The sequence below is a fragment of the Salminus brasiliensis genome, chromosome 5 (assembly GCF_030463535.1).
Source record: "Salminus brasiliensis chromosome 5, fSalBra1.hap2, whole genome shotgun sequence".
Taxonomy (NCBI): domain Eukaryota; kingdom Metazoa; phylum Chordata; class Actinopteri; order Characiformes; family Bryconidae; genus Salminus; species Salminus brasiliensis.
The window spans coordinates 26,986,616-27,006,267 of record NC_132882.1 but is presented as its reverse complement, the minus strand read 5'-3'; the positions used below and the strand labels follow the sequence as shown (position 1 = coordinate 27,006,267).

At 42.7% G+C, this 19,652-nt stretch overlaps 1 protein-coding gene across 2 annotated transcripts in view; it reads left to right on the top strand.

Moving 5' to 3' along the window:
- arhgap28 (Rho GTPase activating protein 28) overlaps positions 1-18,259 on the top strand; it is a 30,983-nt gene extending 12,724 nt beyond the window's left edge. For both annotated transcript variants that reach the window (XM_072680009.1, XM_072680010.1), the window contains exons 2-15: positions 3,439-3,623; positions 4,561-4,781; positions 8,114-8,189; positions 8,343-8,515; positions 8,805-8,970; positions 9,071-9,162; positions 10,261-10,338; positions 12,345-12,504; positions 13,226-13,308; positions 15,179-15,376; positions 15,858-15,992; positions 16,362-16,489; positions 16,573-16,637; positions 16,831-18,259. In XM_072680009.1, coding sequence (XP_072536110.1) covers positions 3,439-3,623; positions 4,561-4,781; positions 8,114-8,189; positions 8,343-8,515; positions 8,805-8,970; positions 9,071-9,162; positions 10,261-10,338; positions 12,345-12,504; positions 13,226-13,308; positions 15,179-15,376; positions 15,858-15,992; positions 16,362-16,489; positions 16,573-16,637; positions 16,831-16,922 — 1,852 coding nt within the window. In that variant the 3' untranslated portion in view covers positions 16,923-18,259. The remainder of the gene's footprint in view (positions 1-3,438; positions 3,624-4,560; positions 4,782-8,113; positions 8,190-8,342; positions 8,516-8,804; positions 8,971-9,070; positions 9,163-10,260; positions 10,339-12,344; positions 12,505-13,225; positions 13,309-15,178; positions 15,377-15,857; positions 15,993-16,361; positions 16,490-16,572; positions 16,638-16,830) is intronic.
- Positions 18,260-19,652: the final 1,393 nt, after the last annotated feature.

Below are 19,652 nucleotides of genomic sequence, written 5' to 3'. Positions count from 1 at the left end.
ATGACCCCCCCCCCCCCCCCCCCCCCATAAAACTTAAGTCTAATGCAGAGGTCTGAGTAAGTCAAATGACGAATGATAAACGCAGCCTCTGTAGCTAATCAAACATAAAACGCATCATAGTCATCAAATCCCAACGTTTTGGGATTTGTTGACAAATGGCCTAAATGGTCTGTACAGACGTTTGGGCACCCTAAGCATTGCAAGGGCTCAGATTTCTTTAGAAAAGGTCTCAAATCAGACCTAAAGACATGTCACCAGTTGCAATTAGGAAATGTCAGCTCAATCAGATTTCCAAATTTTATACAGAAGAACATGATGCCAACTGTGAAGCATTGGGGGTGGTGATGCTTCCGGTGGCATTAGCAGTGTTGGACAGGTGGGGTGAGGAATGGATGCCACAAGATGCCAGCATGCCTGGATGGAAATGTTAAAGCATCTGTTGAAGGCTGAAGCTAAAAGAGGATGGGCTCTACTATGAGGTATGTTTGATCCAAAACATACCTCAAAATTCACTGCGTACCACCTGAAGAGACACAAATGGAATTGCCCTCACAATTCCCTGAGCCAAACATCATAAAACATTTGTGGATAGACCTTAAACAAGACGACCCAAGAATCTCTTAGAATTAGAGGCCTTCAGCATAGAACATTTTTAGAAAACTACTAGAAAGACTTTTAACTGGTTATAAAAACCTACAGAGGGAGTGTACGTTTCTTTTATTTATTTTGCTATTTGTAAGTCATAGTTTTAGGTATAGCACAGTTTGTTTCTTTTTTTTTATTTACTTATTTATTTTTTCCAATTATATCCCCAATTATGTCATTTCCACTACCTAGGGCTTCCCCAAGCACAGAGTGCTACAAGCACTGGGAGGATGAAGGCTCTTGCTCTTGCTACCTCTGAGACATACGCTGTATGACCATTGTTCATTGTTCCTTCTGAAATCAAGGCTATTACCAAAAAAAGAAAGAGTCTGTCCTGCTTTTGCTAGAGTAGCTGTCTGTACTGCCCAGGGAAAGCTTTCTACTAGTTTTGGGGCACTGCTATGAGGATGATTTGTTTGCATTTAGCAACAAGACCATTAATTAGGTCAGGATCACCACTCCACCTTATTCCCAACTCCCTAGCTCCCAAAAGTATTGGATGTAGCCCCAATCATATCAGAGAACACCTTTGCACTGCTCCACAGCTCAATGCTGGGGGACATTACACCCCTCTAGCCCACACCTGGCATTTGGAATGGTGGCAATAGGTCTCCACAGAGTCCTGTTCTGTTGGCAGTACTTCTCTATGTGATCTGTGTCAGCAATGGATGCAACTTCAAGTAGCTGAATGCATTTATTTGAACGAGCGTTCACAAACATTTGGACATATAGTGTATGTTGCCAGCCAAAACATCAATGGGCAGCTGAATATACTTGGAGGAGAACTCTAACTGCCAACTGACAGAAACCTATGCTGGCTTGCATTGCCGTGAGTGAAAGTGTGTAGGAGGCCTCTTCCTCTCCACCCGTCGTAGAGTGAGGCCAGTTGGGCTGATGTTTAATTTTTTTTAAGTTTGTCAGTGGGTTCTTGACTGTTTATGTTTAAAAGCATGTTATAGTTATGTACAACTGTGTAATAGTCTGAAACATCATGTGAAACCATGTTTGGGTGGTGGTCGAACTTTTCTGGTGATTTTTGTTTCAGTCAGTGCAGATACTTTCTCAGATCTGGTTGGTTCACCAGAAGAAGCAGCTAGAACACACATACACTTACTGATAGGGCTTTAAACCCGTTTTCCAACAAGTGTGACATACTGGTCATACTTGTGTGGTTAAGTCAATGGAGGAAGCTCTCCTAGTTTGCACTGAGGAATTGTCATGTAAATGTATTGTAAAGCATTCCAGAGTTAGCCGGAGATTAGATAGTTGTCCGGAGAATGCATCCTCGCGTTGACGTTGTATTTGACGGTGTATGTGTATGTTTATGCTATGCCCCTAGAATCTGTTGGAAGCTAAGCGCAGACGTCCTTTGGGGAATGTGGAGGCTATTAGAATGAAGTTTTGCTCTTAACACATAAACCATCTCACATGATCATAATCAATAACTTCCTCTAAGTGAGGCCTGCCCTGCTTCCGGGCAGTGAAACTGAGAGAGCGAACTGAGAGACATGAACAGCGATAACAGTTCATTGTCAGCTAGTTTGTCCTTATCAATATTTCAATAGGAAATTGCTAATCTAAAGTGAGGCCTTCTTGCTTTGCTCTACAGTGCTTTTTGACTTCATCATCTTGGCTTGGGTTCCCCTATCTATTGTACAGTGATAAAGAAACCGCTTAACCAAGCATGCTAATGTGGCTAACAGTGAACAGAACACCAAACACCAACACCAAACACCAACACCAAACACCAACACCAAACACCAACACCAAACACCAACACCAAACACCAACACCAAACACCAACACCAAACACCCACCAATTAGCACAGTGTAATTTGGATAATGCTAGGCTAATGGATGGCTGTCCATTTTCATTTCAGCTAAACGTTTCCTTAAGACCTTTAGGACCTGTTGGTGAGCGAGTGTGCAAAGTGATTCTTGTTTTACCATCCTAAAATGACTGAATCTTGTCTGGATGAACTTTCATCTAGAAGGTTCCAGAGTGAAAGGGTGGTGGGGTGAGGGGGGTTCACCTCCTTCTCACCCACAGCTGCTGGGAGAGATAAGAGTGAAGGTCTGTGTAGTGTGGCTGTCCCTTTCATCTCTAAAACCTTCAAGGATGCTCCGAGTGTCCTGTGTCCTATCAGGCCTATCCTGTCCCATGGCTGCATTTTGGGCAGAATGATGTGACCAGGTCTGCCTGTAATTGGAGGGCTGGAGCTACAAAATGGAAAGCAGGCGTTCTGCATGTGCTGGTCTTTCGGAACAAGGGGAGCGTGTGCTTTTTGATAACAGCCTTGCTTTTGTCAAGAGCGCAGTAGTGCTGGTTATTGCATGGCCAGTCTGTTTCTACAGAGACATGGAAACAATGGCTGGCTAGTAGAGATGTAGTGTAGTGCACTGATTCGAAGGTGAAAACTGATCTGCATCTAATTTGGAAGGTTAGAATAAATTATAATATTACTTGACAAAGTATGCCATTTTTTTGCTCAGCACAAAGGGTGTCCTGGCTAGTCTTTTTGTTCAGTCTAAGACGTTATATATGCCTCCTCTCTAATCTGTGCCTGCATCACCGTGGGTGTATGAACGCTATATTTCTGCTTTTCTTTTTTTTTTCTTCCCAGTAACGCTAATGTGGTCTCCTACATTTACACCTCCATGGTGATTCACACCATGGCATGTAGTCCTGTCATTGTGTTATATCACAATGCCTCTTCTCTAGCGACTCCCCCTCAGCAGGCATGAGGCAGATGGGTTTGAGTAAGCACACTCCCACTGTTTTGTTTATGGTAGGAAAGTGCAGTATCGGGGCTTAGCGAGGATGAGTTCGGCGGGGGCCATGCCGCCATCCCCTCCGGAGCGCTCCGTGTCTCGCGACTCGCAGGACTCCATGGATGACTACTGGAGTGAGGTGAGGAACATCGAGGAGGACTGCCAAGGAGGTCAGGAGGAGATGATCGAGAGGAGCAGCATGGATGGTGAGTACTGAACACTTACCAGTGTTTTCTTCTAGAAACAGGAATGCTGGAAAGCATTCTCGGAGTGTTACAGTTCTCAACATTGTGGGTGGATTATTATTATTTAGGGGTTGTTATTATTAGCAGTTTCATGTACTGAAAGCAATGATCAAGTACATTTGTTTCTTGTCTGTTTTGGTTCATTTGTGGATTTAGACTTATGATCAACTGCTAGAACATTATTGTGCTCATATACAGGTTCTTTGTGTTTACATTGTGAAGACATAATCAAGAAATGATCAAGACCTATAGATTAAGCACATAACGTTGATTATCTTATAACATTGGTTCATGTTATGCAGGAGAAATGGTCAGGAGGAAATACCTGTGTGACTTTGATAAAGGCCAAATAGTTTTGGCCAGACGACTGGGTCGGAGCATTCCATGAACGACAAGGCTCTTTGATGTTTGAGGGCAATCTATATAGGACTAACAGAAGGACTACTGTTGCTCTCTCAGAAATGTTTAATGATGGTTATGGGAGAAAAACCTCACAACACACAGTCCATCACACCCTGCTGTGTAGCTGCAGACCAGTTGAAGTGCCCATGTTGACCCCTGTCAACTGTCAGAGTACCTACAATGGGCACAGAAGCGTCAGTGGACCTTGGAGCAATGGAAAAAGGTCATCTGGTATAAGGAGTCTTCTTTTAATATTACTTGAATGAATGGTACGGGCACATGGTACCACTGGGCACCTTCATAAGTCTTGTAGGGTGGGCAGTGTTTGTGGCATGCAGTTGACAATCAGCATATTAGGCTGGTGGTCTTAATATTTTGGCATATCTGATACAATTTATATTTATTTAGTGTCAGATGGAGGTTCTGCTTTGACTGCACAAGTGATCCCATGTCTTTTTTTTTTCCTGACAGCAGGATTTTTTTCCTCTGTTTTCAGAAGCAGAGCTGGAGGAAGCGTGGCTGCATGAAGCTGGTCTATCCACACTGGTGTCTGGATCTCTGACTGACAGCCCTACAGAGGCTCTTCTTTCCACACTCACTCGCTCTCAGGCTGCCATGGTGAAGAAACGCCTGGACAACTACACCCAGACTCTGCGCAAAAGGAACAAGCAGCCCATACGTCATGTCCGAGACGTCTTCTCCACGGCTGACACATCGGTGAGTAAAAGACTGGAGATGTTCAAGAATTATGGCAGTTATGGCAAAAGTTCCCATCACCGGTTCTGGAGGACCTCCTCCCTTGCACATTGTAGTGGTATCCTGCTCCAACACACCACCTTCAACTGAGGACAGGCTCAGTTAGCTGGATCAGCTGTGGTGGAAGTAGGGTAAATACTAAAATGTGCAGGGCTGGGGTCTTGCATGGGAATCTCTGAGCTAGGGAGTAGAGACAGTTCCATAAGCTTAATTAAGCTTCATTTTGCTCAGATCTAAACTTTCTGTCTATTCACTTTCATATTTGTGTTTGTAACTGTGGTAACAGTCTGCCCTGTGTGCACTGAAAGGACCCGCATGTTTTTTGCTGCCCATGCACGTCAGACAGGCTGTATAGGTTCCACTCGGCTGTCTATGACCTGATTGTGCAGGTAGTAGACAGAACAGCTCCTGATTCAAACACAGTTGGAGTGGAAGTGCCCGAGATGCTCATGTGTCAGCCTCATTTCAGCACGTGCTGTTAATATGACTGACAGCTGTGTCTAGTGTGGGGGGAGGGTGAACGCAAGGGGTTCCTCAGCATGCCGGAGACTGCTGCGTCTCTGCACCCCACTGATGGGTCAGCTGCTCTCTGCTCGTCTCGAAACATACTTGCCTGGCTGACTAAGGCTGGAATGTGGAAACAACACAAGTCGGAGGCCTTGGCACAGGAGGGTAGTGACTAGTTATTTATACTCCGTTATTTGAACCTGAGTAAAGTTTTAAGGGATTCAATTCGATAAACAATAAAGCAAACATATAGTATGTTAAGTGTATTTGTGAGGGGAAGCAATCTACTTTTGCTTTGTCATACTTTAACCAGTCAACTCATTATTTAGTTCTGTTTTTAATGTTTAGCTTTAGCATTTTATGCTAGACTAAAAGAATTTAGACCTAACAAACCTCAGCAGCTGTGATTGATGCTAGACAGATGCCTGATGTATTTTACTGCACTTCTGTAGGTTATTCAGTGTTCCAGTGATTTTATGCCAAAAACAACATATCTAACGTGTGTATGTGGACACTCCTTCTAATGAATGCATTCACCTATTGTAAGGCGCACCCATTGCTAAAACAGATGTGCAAATGCGTGCGTACACACACACAACTTGTCTAGTCCCTGTAGAGAAGTATTGTCAATAGAATGGGACTCTCTGGGACACATGAACAGAACATAAACCTATTGTCACCATGCCTAATTCCAGGGGTGAGTATATAGAGTTGTATAAAGCCCCCCCAGCATTAAGCTGTGGAGCAGTGGACCTGTGTTCTCTAAAATGATATAATGAGTTGAGGATGAGGTGGGGTGGTGATCTTCCAACATTCTGACCTCACTAACACTCTTGTCTCTGCATGCAATCAAATACTTACAGTAGTGTTTCAAAATCTAGTAGAATACCTTCCCTGGACAATAGAGACAGTTACTCCAACAAAATGAGAGTAAACTTTTTTTTTTTTTTTTTTTTTTTTCCTGAAGAAACAATGAATGAGCAGGCGTCCCATTACCTTTGTCCATATAGTGTATGTGAACATATATATTTTCACTTTTTAAAAATATTTGAACCGCCAGCTGTACGGTGTGTCAGGATGTCATGTCATGATACATGGACTAATAGAAATCCTCCAAAATGATTTTATTTATTTTTTTTTTTACATCGTCAATTGGAGGTCAGGAAAATGTTTTGCTAGCAAGGGGCTAGCAAGGCAGAATGTTTAGGGCTGGCGGGACAGAGACACACTAATCCCTGCATTATAGAATTAGATCTCTGTTAAATCATAATGATCATTTTTAACCATGAATGAAAAAAAATCCCCAAGAACCTCATGTTTTTTTTTTGTTTTTTTTTTTATTTGTTAATTTTTTTTTTACCTTATTTTCAGTCATATTTTCACAGATAACCATTCTTCTGCTGGAGTGTTGGTTTAGGTCCCCCACCTGTGTGCTTCCTTCAAATCCAGTGAGGATATGCTAAGAGTAGAGAAGGCCTGAGGCTTTGTTTTAGCCTTTAGCATAGTATGTATGAAGCGGTCACAGCAAGGTTCTGACTGAATAAAGTGTAGGCACACATCCATGAATGCAAACAAAGTGAAGGAGGCTCTCAGGACCACCACATTGTAGGTCTGTGACTAAGAACGAGCGTGTGGGGAATGACTAAGTGGCCTGGCTTGCCAGGGACTGACCAGAATGAGTGTTCGAGATACTACATCCATGAGAATCTGGTTAACATCAGTATACATGATTAGTCTTTGAACGCTGAACTATATCAGTATCACATTTCCAAAAATATGATGTCCTGGAACATTTACGTGGTCATCTGGCCAACAAATAGTGTTCAAGAGGGAGAGAATATGTGTCAAAGTGCTGGCAAAGGGTGTTGAGCAATGACTCATGGCCAGCTGGACTGGCAGCTGAGACTCGTTCTGCCTCGAACACACGGACACTGGATATGCTGTGTATGCAGGCTTGAAACAGAACACTGATACCAAACGTGGTTCCTATAATGTGGTCTAGTTTGCGGAAGAGGTTGGCTGCTCATAATTGTCTTTTCCTATGAAATAAAGATGAAGTAAAGGAGAAACTGCAGTGGGAAGTTGTGACGATTATGAAAATTGGCTGTGGTTAGGTGTCATGACGTGAAGCAAAGGTGGCTTCTTCTCTTCTTCTCTGCAGTCAAGTTTTTCACACTGGCAGACAGGGAATTGTCTGCTGTGCTTGTGAATCGGATTGAATTTTACATATTTGTGCTCAATATCTGTTGGATGTTTAGATATGAGAGAGATATGCCTGTTATGTAGTATTAATTATTATGATCAGTTGTTTAGTTATATCCAGGAGAACCGACTGTTTTCTACATCTCTTTTCTCTGCCTACTCACTGTCTGGATGGGAACTTTTTTATTGGATGTTTCAAGGCCAGAGAGTGCATATATACTCTAAACCCCTTTGGTCAGCGCTATTTTCAGACTGGTTTTCAGCAGAGGCCGATGGGTGGTCTTTCAGCGCTTTGAACAGAGAAATGTGAGGCTATTGTTTGAGCTTATTGTCCTGCTGTTCATGTTCTTACCATGACTGCTTTCCCTAAGCTGCAGCTTATTCCCGTGTATGGCTCTAACGTATGGAAAACAACAAAAAAACTGGCTGTGGTTATCATGGTTAATTGTGGAACAAAAGAACTGTGCACGTGAGGTCATCTGGGTTCAACAGTGGCCCTCTTTAACTGCATCAATTTGCATAAGTGTGTATTTTTGGGATTACGAGGTGTTTAACTGTGATATTCATTGCTGTTGTTCTTGCAGCCTGCTGAACACACACCCCCAGTGTCCTCAAATGGCCAGATTGCACCAAAGCTGCCCTACTGGACACCTCCGAAAGGTTAGTTGAAAGGTTTGAATGCCATCTAAATTGTATCAGATGTTTACTGAAACTGTGTATTATTGTATATTCCAATGATTGAAGTGAGGCATAGATTTGAGTATTAAAGACTGTCTTTGTGCCTGTGTGTGTGTGTGTGTGTCTATTTTATAGCGCGTCAGTCTTGTCCAACCTTCAACCCTGTGGAGAGCAGTGTATCAGAGTGTCAGCTGGAGCCAGATATCTTGTCCTTTGAGGTGCCATACTCGGAGGGCGTGACTGCTCATCGGAAGGGTCGCGACTGCCGCGACTGTCAGAAGATCAGGAAAGGGGACAAAGATTTACCTGTAAGTGTGACCGGAATATTGACAATCAGTCAAAGCATCCAGAAGCGTTGACGCAGTTTTACATGCCTAAATGCACCAGAGCCTTTTTTTTATTGCATGCATTAAAGGCAGGGTTAGCTGGAGAGAGGACACCATTGGACCATACTAACATGGGTCCTAATCATAGAACCATAGCATCTTCTCTGTTTTAAATTCGACCTCACTCTTTCTCTCACACTCTCGGTCATGCCATATTCTAAGGAATGTCTCAAAGTGCAGATGGTAACTTTTTTGTTCCTGTTTTATTTAGACGTTTCAGATTGTAAAGCCCAAGCAGGGGCTAACCAGAGTGCACGACCTATCCTCAGAAGACATCAAGAAGATTGGCTGCATCTGTCTCATTGAACTAACCACCTTTTATGACGGCCTGGGCATCGAGCTGAAGAGGAACCGGATGGTCCGGGGCAAAGTGCGGGGTAAATATCGCTGAAGTTGTCTTTTTTACCTTTCCTCACTTGTTTTTTTTCTTCTTCTATTTTTTCTGTTGGTCTAAACACTCTCTTCGCTGTTCTGCAGAAACCGGCATTTTTGGAGTTCCTCTAACTACGCTGTTGGAAAACGACCAAAAGAAATTTCCTGGTTCCAAAATTCCCCTTGTTTTCAAAAAGGTGTGTAGCTTATCTTGTTTTTTGGTCTTACTTTTGTTTTGTTGGGCAGTGGAGTGTGAGTTTGAGGCAGTCCAGTGATGAGCTTGGGTCTTCCCGAAGTGGAAACTTTCAGACAGTGTTTCTGAACACTGGCCCTTCTGGAAAGTTTGTGGTCAGCACTTGTCAGGGTTTGGTCTCTGTTGCCTCCCTCCCTCATCCTCAACTCCAGCCCCAGTGTACAATCTGGGGTTATTTTGACCTGCGTAGGTCTTCCTGAAAGACACTGTGAGGCCTCAGCCTTGCTTCAGCAGTTTTCCTGGAGTAGCGTTGCATGTCTTTTGTCTAGAAGCGCTGAGGTATATCTTGTCGGTGCCTATTAGGCAGTTACTGTTTTGGTTGGTAGGAGAGCACTAGGAGTCTACATTCCATGAAGGATCCAAACCCTCAACTAAAATGATTTACGCTAGAGATTCTTCTGTCTTAATGTAATTTAGCCTAGGACTAGACTTTGTCCAATAAATGCTGAAACCGACACGTTAAATGGTTGTGAACTGATCATGATCATCCATGTTCATGTCATTGAGGTAGAGTTTAGGTTTTATCAGCTTCACTGCTGTGGTTAATTCAGGGTTTTCTCCAGTTTCTGCTCATCTAAACTCAAACAGCTGTATTTACATCAAGTGCTGTCTCTGATGTTCAGCACTGCAGGGGACTGTGCATTCGGTATTGGATGAAACCAATGAGTGTTTTTGTTTAGGCTTCGCTGCTTTAACAGGAGTCTCGCAGTCTGATTGACTTATCAGTGCAGAAGATAAAGCAGCTTCTATCTGCTGTTATATGGAGTGGAATGCTGAAAAAAGCTCACACTGCCCACTGGGTTATCTCTGAACAATGTGTTGGAGTCTCAGAGAGCCTGAGAGAGAAGCAGTTGCTGAAACATGCAAAACAACAAGACAAAAACAAGCTGCAGTATTAAGCAGATGTGGAATGCCCCAGCTTTACTTCATTGAGCAAATATGGGGTCATATTAGCCTCCTCAAGCCTGTCGTGATGAGGAAGATCACATCATGACATGATTGCAATAACTGTGTATTTGTTTGTCTGTTCGTTTATTTACAGCTGCTGTCTAAGCTAGAGCAGACAGGGCTACAAACAGAAGGAATTCTCAGGGTCCCTGGCTCTGCCTCCAGAGTAAAGGTAATGTCACTTTACTTCCCCATACATTCTACTTTCTTACTAGTTTGGTTTCCATACAAATCCTCATACACTCCTCTTTCATACTGGTTTACAAATTCTCATACTTACTTCTATTTCCTGTACATTTCCTTCACTGTTCACTTCGCAAAAGAAAACAAACACCATAGCATAGTGGATTTGTCCAAATCTGGTTTCCTTGTAATTCAGGATCAGCTGGTTTTAAATCCCTCAGAGCAGCACATTTCTTGGCATGATTGTCTTGATCTCACACGGCATTGCAAAGCCACTGTGTTGGTTCAGTTTTGTATCCCACACTGAGGTCATTAGGTGGTCGTGTGCCATGAGTGCGGAACGAATGGCACATGTGGCGGCCTGATGACACATGCATTAAGCATTTTAAAGGCTGGCCTATTTCCGACACTCTTTCTGTCTCGTCTCTCTTTACCACTGCCATTTATCTTTATCCCCACACACACACACACACACACACACACACACACACACACACACACACACACACACACACACACACACACACTTTTTGTGTCTGATGTTGACTTTGCCATGTGTGAGTGCTCCGAATGGATTAAAGCTAGCTGTGTTTGCATGGTGTCAGCTTGCTGACGGGTCTCCAGGGAGAGACTCCTGAGTGCTGAGCTTCATTCAGGTGGTCTCGACTCTAATACAGACCAGTGCAAGCAGAAATGGATCCTTAAAGGGAATTTTAAAGAGCAGCCGTACCTTACAGCTCATGATTAACGTTAATTAAATTGAGGTCCCACATAACATTATGGGGAAACCATGTCCTATTATATGTGGAGTGGTGCATCATTTAAAATGCAGGACCTAGTTCTTGAGTCAGCTGTACTGGAAGGAAGCTCTGTTCTGATTGTCTGCTTTGCTGTGTGCCTCAAAAAGCAGTCCAGTCCAGCTGAAACAGTGCTTTAAGACTTCAGCTGTGGGCTGAATAGGTATGTGCTTATTTGTATGACATTGCAAAAACACACATTTGTTCAACTTCATTTCTGTTTATGAACTGGAGGTAAATGGTACAGGTTGCTCCTGGTCATGATTTTGGATTTGTTTGTTTTTATTTATTTTGATGCTGATGTTTTAAAATGCTCAATACCACACACAGCTTCATCTGATGATCATCCCTTAAATTAACCCATTCGTTGCAGTGAACACACTGAAGCTAGTGAATTAGGACAGTGAACACACAAACAGGGAGTGGTGGGCAGCCACCTCAGCACCCAGGGAGAAATTGTGGGTTAGATGCCTATCTCAAAGGCACTTCAGCACATGCCTTCAGTTCCTGCTGATCCAAGCCTACCTCCCTAAGCTTTAGGCCACAGCTCCCTCCAGCCCAATTTCTATTGTAATGTGTACATATATATCTTATATATATAACTTTCATCATATTCTAAAGGGACAAGTGAGCTGACTTCCAATACAGCCAAATCTCACTCCTCGTGTTAAGTGTGTTTAATGAGTGTGTGGTCACACATTCCTGAATACTACTACTCAGATTTGTGTGGCTGTGTTGTAAGTTACAGTGCTAAACCCTTCACCATGTTGTAGCACCGAGCCTTTGATATGTCATGCATAACTTCTGCAGAATCTGTTTATGTTCCACAAGCCTTCAGATGACTTCCAAGAGGCCATGGCCTCTTTTTGATTTGCATGGCGCCATTACAGACAGGGGAACCCACATCTGCTCCAGACAGATGTACATGTGGAGCTGATTAGCAAAGCTCAATGGTATAGGGTAGATGCCTGTTCAGAAGAAGAGGCTGCAAGAATAGTGTGTTTACTTAAAGCTTTGTTTCACTTGATGAATTATTTGTCATGTGCTGTATTTATGATGGCTTCAGTTGAAGGAAAGTGAAAAAGAACCTCTGCCCATCCAACATTGATGGTGGTGCAGGCAGTGTTTTGAAACCTGACTCTGTCAGCGTGCGTGAAGTCTAATTTTTGTTGTTGTTTTGTTGTGTGTATGTCTTCAGCATTTGAGGCAGGAGCTGGACACAAAGTTCTATGAGGACAACTTTGACTGGGAGCAGGTGAGGCACAATGATGCAGCTGGTCTTCTGAAGATGTTCATCAGGGAGCTGCCACATCCTCTGCTCACGCTGCAGCACCTGCCCGCCTTCACTGCCGCACAGAGTGAGTCTCCTCCGATTACTGTTTACAGTTACTGTTTCAGTCTACACAAATCGCAGCATGTGACCGGTTGCACCTGAAAAGCTCTACTAGGACAATGCACCTCTTACCATGCCACAGGTTTGTTCGGTTAGATTTCTTTGGAACACTATTTAATACATTGCAAAACTGCAACTCGCTTGGAATGGTGGTGCGCCATCCAATACTTTTGGCATGAGTTGAGGAATTTAGGATGCAGTGGGGTGGTGATCATCCACTTTCCTGACCTCTCTAACGCCCATATTAGACACTCTGGATGACCATGTATTTCCAGTGATTTAATCTCATAGTTTAGAGTATCCTTTGGCCCTCAGAAGAACAACACAACATATGTCACAACTTATCGCCTTTGGAACATTTCCCAGTCATTTCTCTCATACCGAAATGCAGCTTGTGTTCTGAGTTCCTTATTTGGTCGCCCAAATTCAGTGGTCTGTCTGTTTATAATCACAGATTAACATTGAAAAAGTAGTTGACTCTACCTATACAGCGTTTTTTACAACCTTACTGTCCATCAACTGTCTGTGCTGTGGTTCTCAGCTCTACTTTTGTTATCATTTTTAAAATGGAGCTCTTTGTCCCTGTTGGCCAACAGATAATGTAAAAGAACTCCTTATCACTGAACACTGTGCTATAGATGTATGTGTGTGTGGTGAGATTAACAGCTCTGTCTCTGGTGTGCTAGATATCTCCTCGCCCAAACACCAGCTGCAGGCCCTCCACCTCCTCATCCTGCTTTTGCCTGAAGTTAACAGAGACACGCTGAAGGTAGGCAGCTCAGTCCCACCACCACAGACATCCTGCCTGCTGGCTTTTACAGTCATGCGCCACACCTGGAGTAATCGGGAGGTTCTTGGATCCCATACAAATGAATGTTATTCTGGCCTTGGAAATTGTTGGTTTAAATCTCATCAGGTTTCATGTTGTTAAGGTGATACTTTATAGCCATTGCACAGCAGTACAACAGAATTTAAGCCATTCGTGGTACGGAACACACAAACAATGCCCAATGATGGGTAGTGAAGCCTGTACAGGGGATCGAACTGGTGAATCTCCAGTCCCAAGCTCATTTCTATAACCTTTAGGTCACGGCTGCCTCCTGGCTGGGGCAGCCATGGCTTAAAGGCTAGAGAAGCAGGATCAGAAGGTTGCTGGTTCAATCCCCAGGCCAGCATCTATTTCTAAGTTGCCCTTGGACAAGACCGAGGTGGATGCCAACCACCCCGGGTATGTGTTTTCAAGTGTGCTTAATCTACATGAAAACAGTTTTCAGTCATTCCAGATCCGATTGTAACTTTTAGGGGTCAAAATCCAGATGTCAATCAAACCAAATGCTTGATTTTGACATTTGCATGCAGAGCTGGAACCACAATATTAGCTGAAAGCACACTGTGTGCTTTTGTTAAGTAAAAATGCAGTTAAAATGTCAGCAAAAATGAAACAAAAGCGTCAAGGAAGGTCACGCTCAGGCCTAAATGGATGCAAAGTAGCTGATGCCTGAGGATTACAGGATTGCGTGCTGTGCATATACAGTGTGGCTATAGATGAATTCAATATCAAACCAAATTTAATTTTTGGAATCCTTGCACTCCTTAAAATAAATGCTGTGTGGTTACATGAGGTTGCGTTATATTGTAATGTATTGTGGGTGTGTGTGTGTGTGTGTGTGTGTGCATGTGTGTTTTATTAGAGTGTATGTTTATATTGAGGCCTATATTAAAGACCCAGAGGACCTAATTAAACTGTCAGCCATTGCTACACCTCTTGCATGGGGATAGACAGCAGCACTGACTTGAAGGTGTTTAGGCCTATTCTGTCTGCTTCCTCTCCTTTTGCGCTAATTGGTACCCTTCTCTGTTTGAACTTTATGGGAGGAGTGCTGTGTGGTCTTCCAACCCACTTGCAGGCAGTCGCAAGGGTGAAGCGTGCAGTAGTAAAGTAATTATGGGGCGAGTTTAGATAAGAGGTGTGTGTGTGTTTCAAGGCAGACCCATTTGAATGAGCTTACAGTTGAAAAGCTGGTTGGGTGAGTCTGCTGTGAGCTATAATTTCATTGTCGCCAGAAAGTGCATCAAAGAGAAAAGGCTAAAATATGGCAGTTTTTAATGTATGTTTTTAGAGATGGGCTTATGGCTTACCATTATTTAAAAGCTGATATTGCTTAGCAGGTGCCCATTTGTCCCATAGCACCTCTGTTATTTGAAGTATGTCAGCTCTTTGCTAGGTCATCATTTTAGTCAGTGCCCCACCTGACTCTAAACCAAAAGAGGAAATGCCTCATGACTATTCCTGTCCTTTGTGCTAGTCACTGCTCATATGAAAAGGCAAAGATGAAAAGCCATGGTTTCAGCCAGTCAAAAGAAAAGATATGTGCTCTTAAACAGGTCATCCTCATTCCAAACAGCAATGTGCAAACATACTACTACCTGGAAATATGTTAGTTATGTCAATAACATAGCTGAGCACGTTACAAAAGGTTGTAGTAGGGTAGCAAGTGCCACAGCTGCCTCTCAGGGGTAGAGAACATAGATTTAATAGTTCCATCTTATTTTTTTTATAGAAATAATATTCACTAACAGTTCTAGAGCTTGTGTTCTGTTCTCCTTCGTTGACTCATGGAGTATGTTATCTTAATCAGGCTCTGCTGGAGTTCCTAAGGAAGGTGGTGGCCTATGAGGAGAAGAACCGTATGAGCTTGTGGAACGTATCCATGATCGTAGCGCCGAATCTCTTCACCTCCCGGGGCAAGACTTCCAGGCAGGAGGAGATGCAAGGGGCTGCAGGGGCGGCTCACCTGGTCCGTCTGCTCATAATCCACCAGGACCTGCTGTGGACGGTAGGGCCAGCACCAGAGGCCAAGCCAGAGTGAAAAATCTTTATGGAAGTAAAAAATAAATAAATAAAAATGTGTTGTTTATACAACAGCCAATTCTGTCTAATTGCAGAAGATAATCTGCCGAACCAGCTAATTTTGAATTTGCCATATTTAAATGTGTTGCCTGTATAATTGAATGACTGAGGAAATGTATCACAACTGTTTCTGGTACCTGAAACCACACAGAAATGTTGTATGTGGTATAATATAGAATAAGGGCTCTTTTACGATGCCTGGGGTGGAATAATAAAACGGTGTAAGAAACATAGTTTTAAATTCTCATCAGTCTGAACATGTAGATGAATGGTTTTCTAAGTCGTTTAAATCCGTCTTGGCCTTGAGTGGTCTGGGAGATGGGGATCAAACTGACCCAAATCCTAGGCTGAGTTCTTGTGCCATTTCCCTGCTGACATGGAATTTTTTTCCCCTGGCTTTGTTTCAGGTGCCCTGTTTTCTCATCTCTCACGTGCGGAAAATGAATGAGAATGCCATGAGCAAAAAGACCCCCAGCTCTGAGAAGACAAAGAGGAAACTGCTGAGGAGACGCACCACAGATAGGGAGAAAGAGAGGAGCGAGGTGAGGTTTGATATTTACCTCTGTATCAGCTTTCAGAAGTCAGACTAATAAATGTACTTAAAGGGAATTGAGTTGCACTGAATTGAATGAACTCAACCCCAAAGGCCAGTTAATGACAGGGCAGGTCAACCAATAAATAACGTAGTAAAATACACATATAAAAATGTCATAATAAAATGAAATATACAGTTAATAAATGTGTGTATGTATATACATCTATTAATAATCCATTATGACTCTTGTTTATGGGCAAATGTAAACTTTTTATTAGATTTTCTCTCTTTATGATGACTCCTTGCACTATTGGAGAAAGGGTCTCTGACCTCATTACAGCTCTAAAAATAGTATCTTGTGACCTGTGTGTTGCAGGTCACTGACCTTCGAGATGGTGTTATCAGGGTGCAGGCACCACTTCATGCTAAGGTCTCCATGGCGATTCAGCTGGACAGTGAGACGAGGGCACGTGATGTGATAGCCCGCTTTGATTTTGAGAATGGGTGCGTGAACAGCACTTCATCTTTTCTATATGTCAAGCAAAGCTTGATGTGTGGGTCTCTAATTCCTCCTTTTGCTTTTTCAGGCAGGGATCTCGCAACACCAGTAGAAGACACAAGTGTTATTTGTTTGAGGTTGGAGGAAACATAGGTAGGTAGCTGCTGTTTACATTCTGTAGACATCTGTAGATCTTTGACATGGTTCATAGCATTCAAGAGAAATGATCTGTGTGTGTGTGTGTGTGTGTGTGTGTGTGTGTGTGTGTGTGTGTGTGTGTGTGTGTGTGTGTGTGTGTGTAATTTTTATTTATTGTGTAAATCACAAAACCTTTTTCTTTTTGCAGGTGAACGCTGTCTGGATCCAGACACTTGCTTACTACAGGTGTACCGTGTGAATCCCCACTGTGAATGGGTCTTAAAATCCAGAACAACCTGAGGATGTTTAGGCTACAGCACGAGGTCAACTAAGGATCCTACAGCTTCGGCTTCTTTGTGCTCACCCCAGAACGAGGCTCATGAGGGCAGGAGGATGTACGAGGCGTACCTCTTTCCACAACACTCAAAACACACACGTTCTTGACCGTGGAGCCCAAGAATTTACTGAGGTTTTAGAAGGATTTCGACTTATCCTTCTAAAATATGTAAACCTTCGAGTGGAAATCTGGATTCCAGACAGGCGCTCTCTCCGAATAGAGGGCTTTTCTTGTTTGTTTTCCTCCAAGGCTTGCGTCACACATGATCAACACAACGCAATGCTGGCCATTGGGATTGTTTTGATGCCAAAAAACGTGTGCTCTTATCTACAGAGGCCTTTTAATGATTCAAGGCTTCTGTGGAAGCATGTTTTTCCCATTGCCTACAAGGTATCAAGTGTAAAAAAAAAAGAAAAAAAAAAGAAGAAGCATGTACATATAATATTTATACAACTAATTTATCCTACTGTCTTGTGATTTTACCATGTAAACCGTGACTGGTTTTGTATTATTTGCATATGCTGCATGCTTACAGTAAAGCCATCTGAATTTATGACATTTAGGTACAGTATAAAGGCTGGTCATATAGTGATTATCATCATGATTACTGTTATTACCTCTTAGCTAAAGGCAAGTGAACATTTAAAGCCAAGTTAAAACGCGCTGATTTGGATTGAACGGCTTTGTGTGTCGCTCTGCTGCATGAAATCAGTCTGCACACAAGCTGTTCGAAAGCACTACATTAAAACCTGTTGCACAGTAACCCGTGGAGTATGGATTTACAGTCCAAATGAAACTCTTGAACACTTTTGGCAACTTGAAGGAGAGAGAGATTACGAGGCAGCCAAACAGGCTCTTTATCATGTGAGGCGTTGGGTTTCCTTGCCGGAGCGTTTGGATCAATGTGGCTTGGCCGGGCTTTGCCTGAATGAACTGATAAGGACTGGTTTTACATTACCCTGTGGACTGGGTATCCAGTTAAACCTGGACCCAAGTTAAAAAAGGAAGTCTTATGTAGAGTGTGGTCCGAGATCAAGCTCGGCCTGCGTCCACGTCTCCACTGATTGCCAACACTACGATCACTCTATTGCTTTTGTGATTAAGTATTGTTCTGAATGAATTTAAAACACAGAAACCCTAATTATTGCAACTGGTTTGTTTTTTGTACTTTGTCAAAAACAGTGTAAGAAACAAAACTTTTTTTGTAAACTGTTACATCTAATGTACTGATGTTACATTCAAATGTTTTTTTTTTTTTTTTTTTGTTTAGCTTTTTTTATTAACATTATTATGACCCTGACACTATTGTGACCTTGTCTTTTCTGTTGTAAAAGTATGTGCTGTAGAGCTGAAGTATTATTGAACAGTTAGACAATTTCTGTTACGTCACATCCCCCAAGTACAGTAGATGTGTATTCTATAACTTAGAGTACAGTAAAAAGTAAGATGTAAGTATGAATACAGAGTCTAAATCTTACTCTCTTGAAGGTGGAAAAATGGAGCCCAAAATGCCCCTGAATAAAAAAGGTCTCATGCTCGTGTAAAAAGTAAATCATTTGCATTTAAAAAGTATTTCAATTATCAAATTATTTTGCTTAAAAGAACATATAAAAACCTTTAGGCTGGGCTTCAGGCTGAGCTTTTTGCCCTTAACATAACCCAGACTAACGAGTCTGCTTTGTCTGAACCTTTTTCAACCATCTCTGCAGACTATTTCACATTACAGGCCCTGTGAATTAGCACGGCTATGGGTTTTATTTTACATGCTGGGTTCATTTCTATTGCTATTCCTCAAGAAAATATAAAATAGTTATGCAGCTTTAGGTGTTTCCCACTTCCAGGCACTTGCTAGGCTGTTGCTACATTGTCACTAGGGTGGAACTGTTTTTGCGAGGTGAATGGTAAGGTGTTGTTAAGCTGTTACTATGGTGTTACTGTTTGGTTGCTGTGGTGTTGCTAGATAGGTGTAATAATGTTGCATATGGTGCCCCAAATGGTTGCAATGGTAATAGGTTAGTGGCTGCTAGGGTGTAGCCAGGTGGTTGCTAGGTGGGTCCCAGGTGGCTGTTATTGTAGTTGCTAGGGTGATTCTAGGAGGTCGCTATGGTGTTCCAAGTGGTTGCTATGCTGTTTCAGGTCACTTCTAGCATATTGTCAAGTGGATGCTGCGGTACCCCTTGTGGTAGGTTGGGTCTTCCTATAGTGTATTTGCATTACGAAAACCTTGGTCTGATCAAAAGCTGCATACAAGCCCAAATCCCACAACCCAAATGAACCATCTGGACCTGGAATTATGTCTGTCTCTCATATAGTGAAAATCTGGCAGAAAAATAATGATAAGGGTGAGGCCTGTCACTCACTTTACTGCCTAGTCGAGTCAACACCACAGCTGACCAGAAACAAAAGGAGCTGCTGGCAGCAGGAAAAAACCTCAAACTCTTTCCCCAAGCATCTGGCACAGCATTCCCATAGTAGAGGAGCCGTGGGCTGGTCATTACAGTCACTATTCTTATACCAAGCAATGCCCGTGAAGTGAAACTGAAATTAACACCAGCTAAAGAAAGCCACTTTGATCTACTAGATGTGAGTGTGTGAGAGTATCTTGGTCAGTGCAGCCACTTTCATTTTTGTTCCTCAGATGAGTTTATAGAACGTTAAGGTGAAAGTACCATTACACAGAATGAAGAACACCA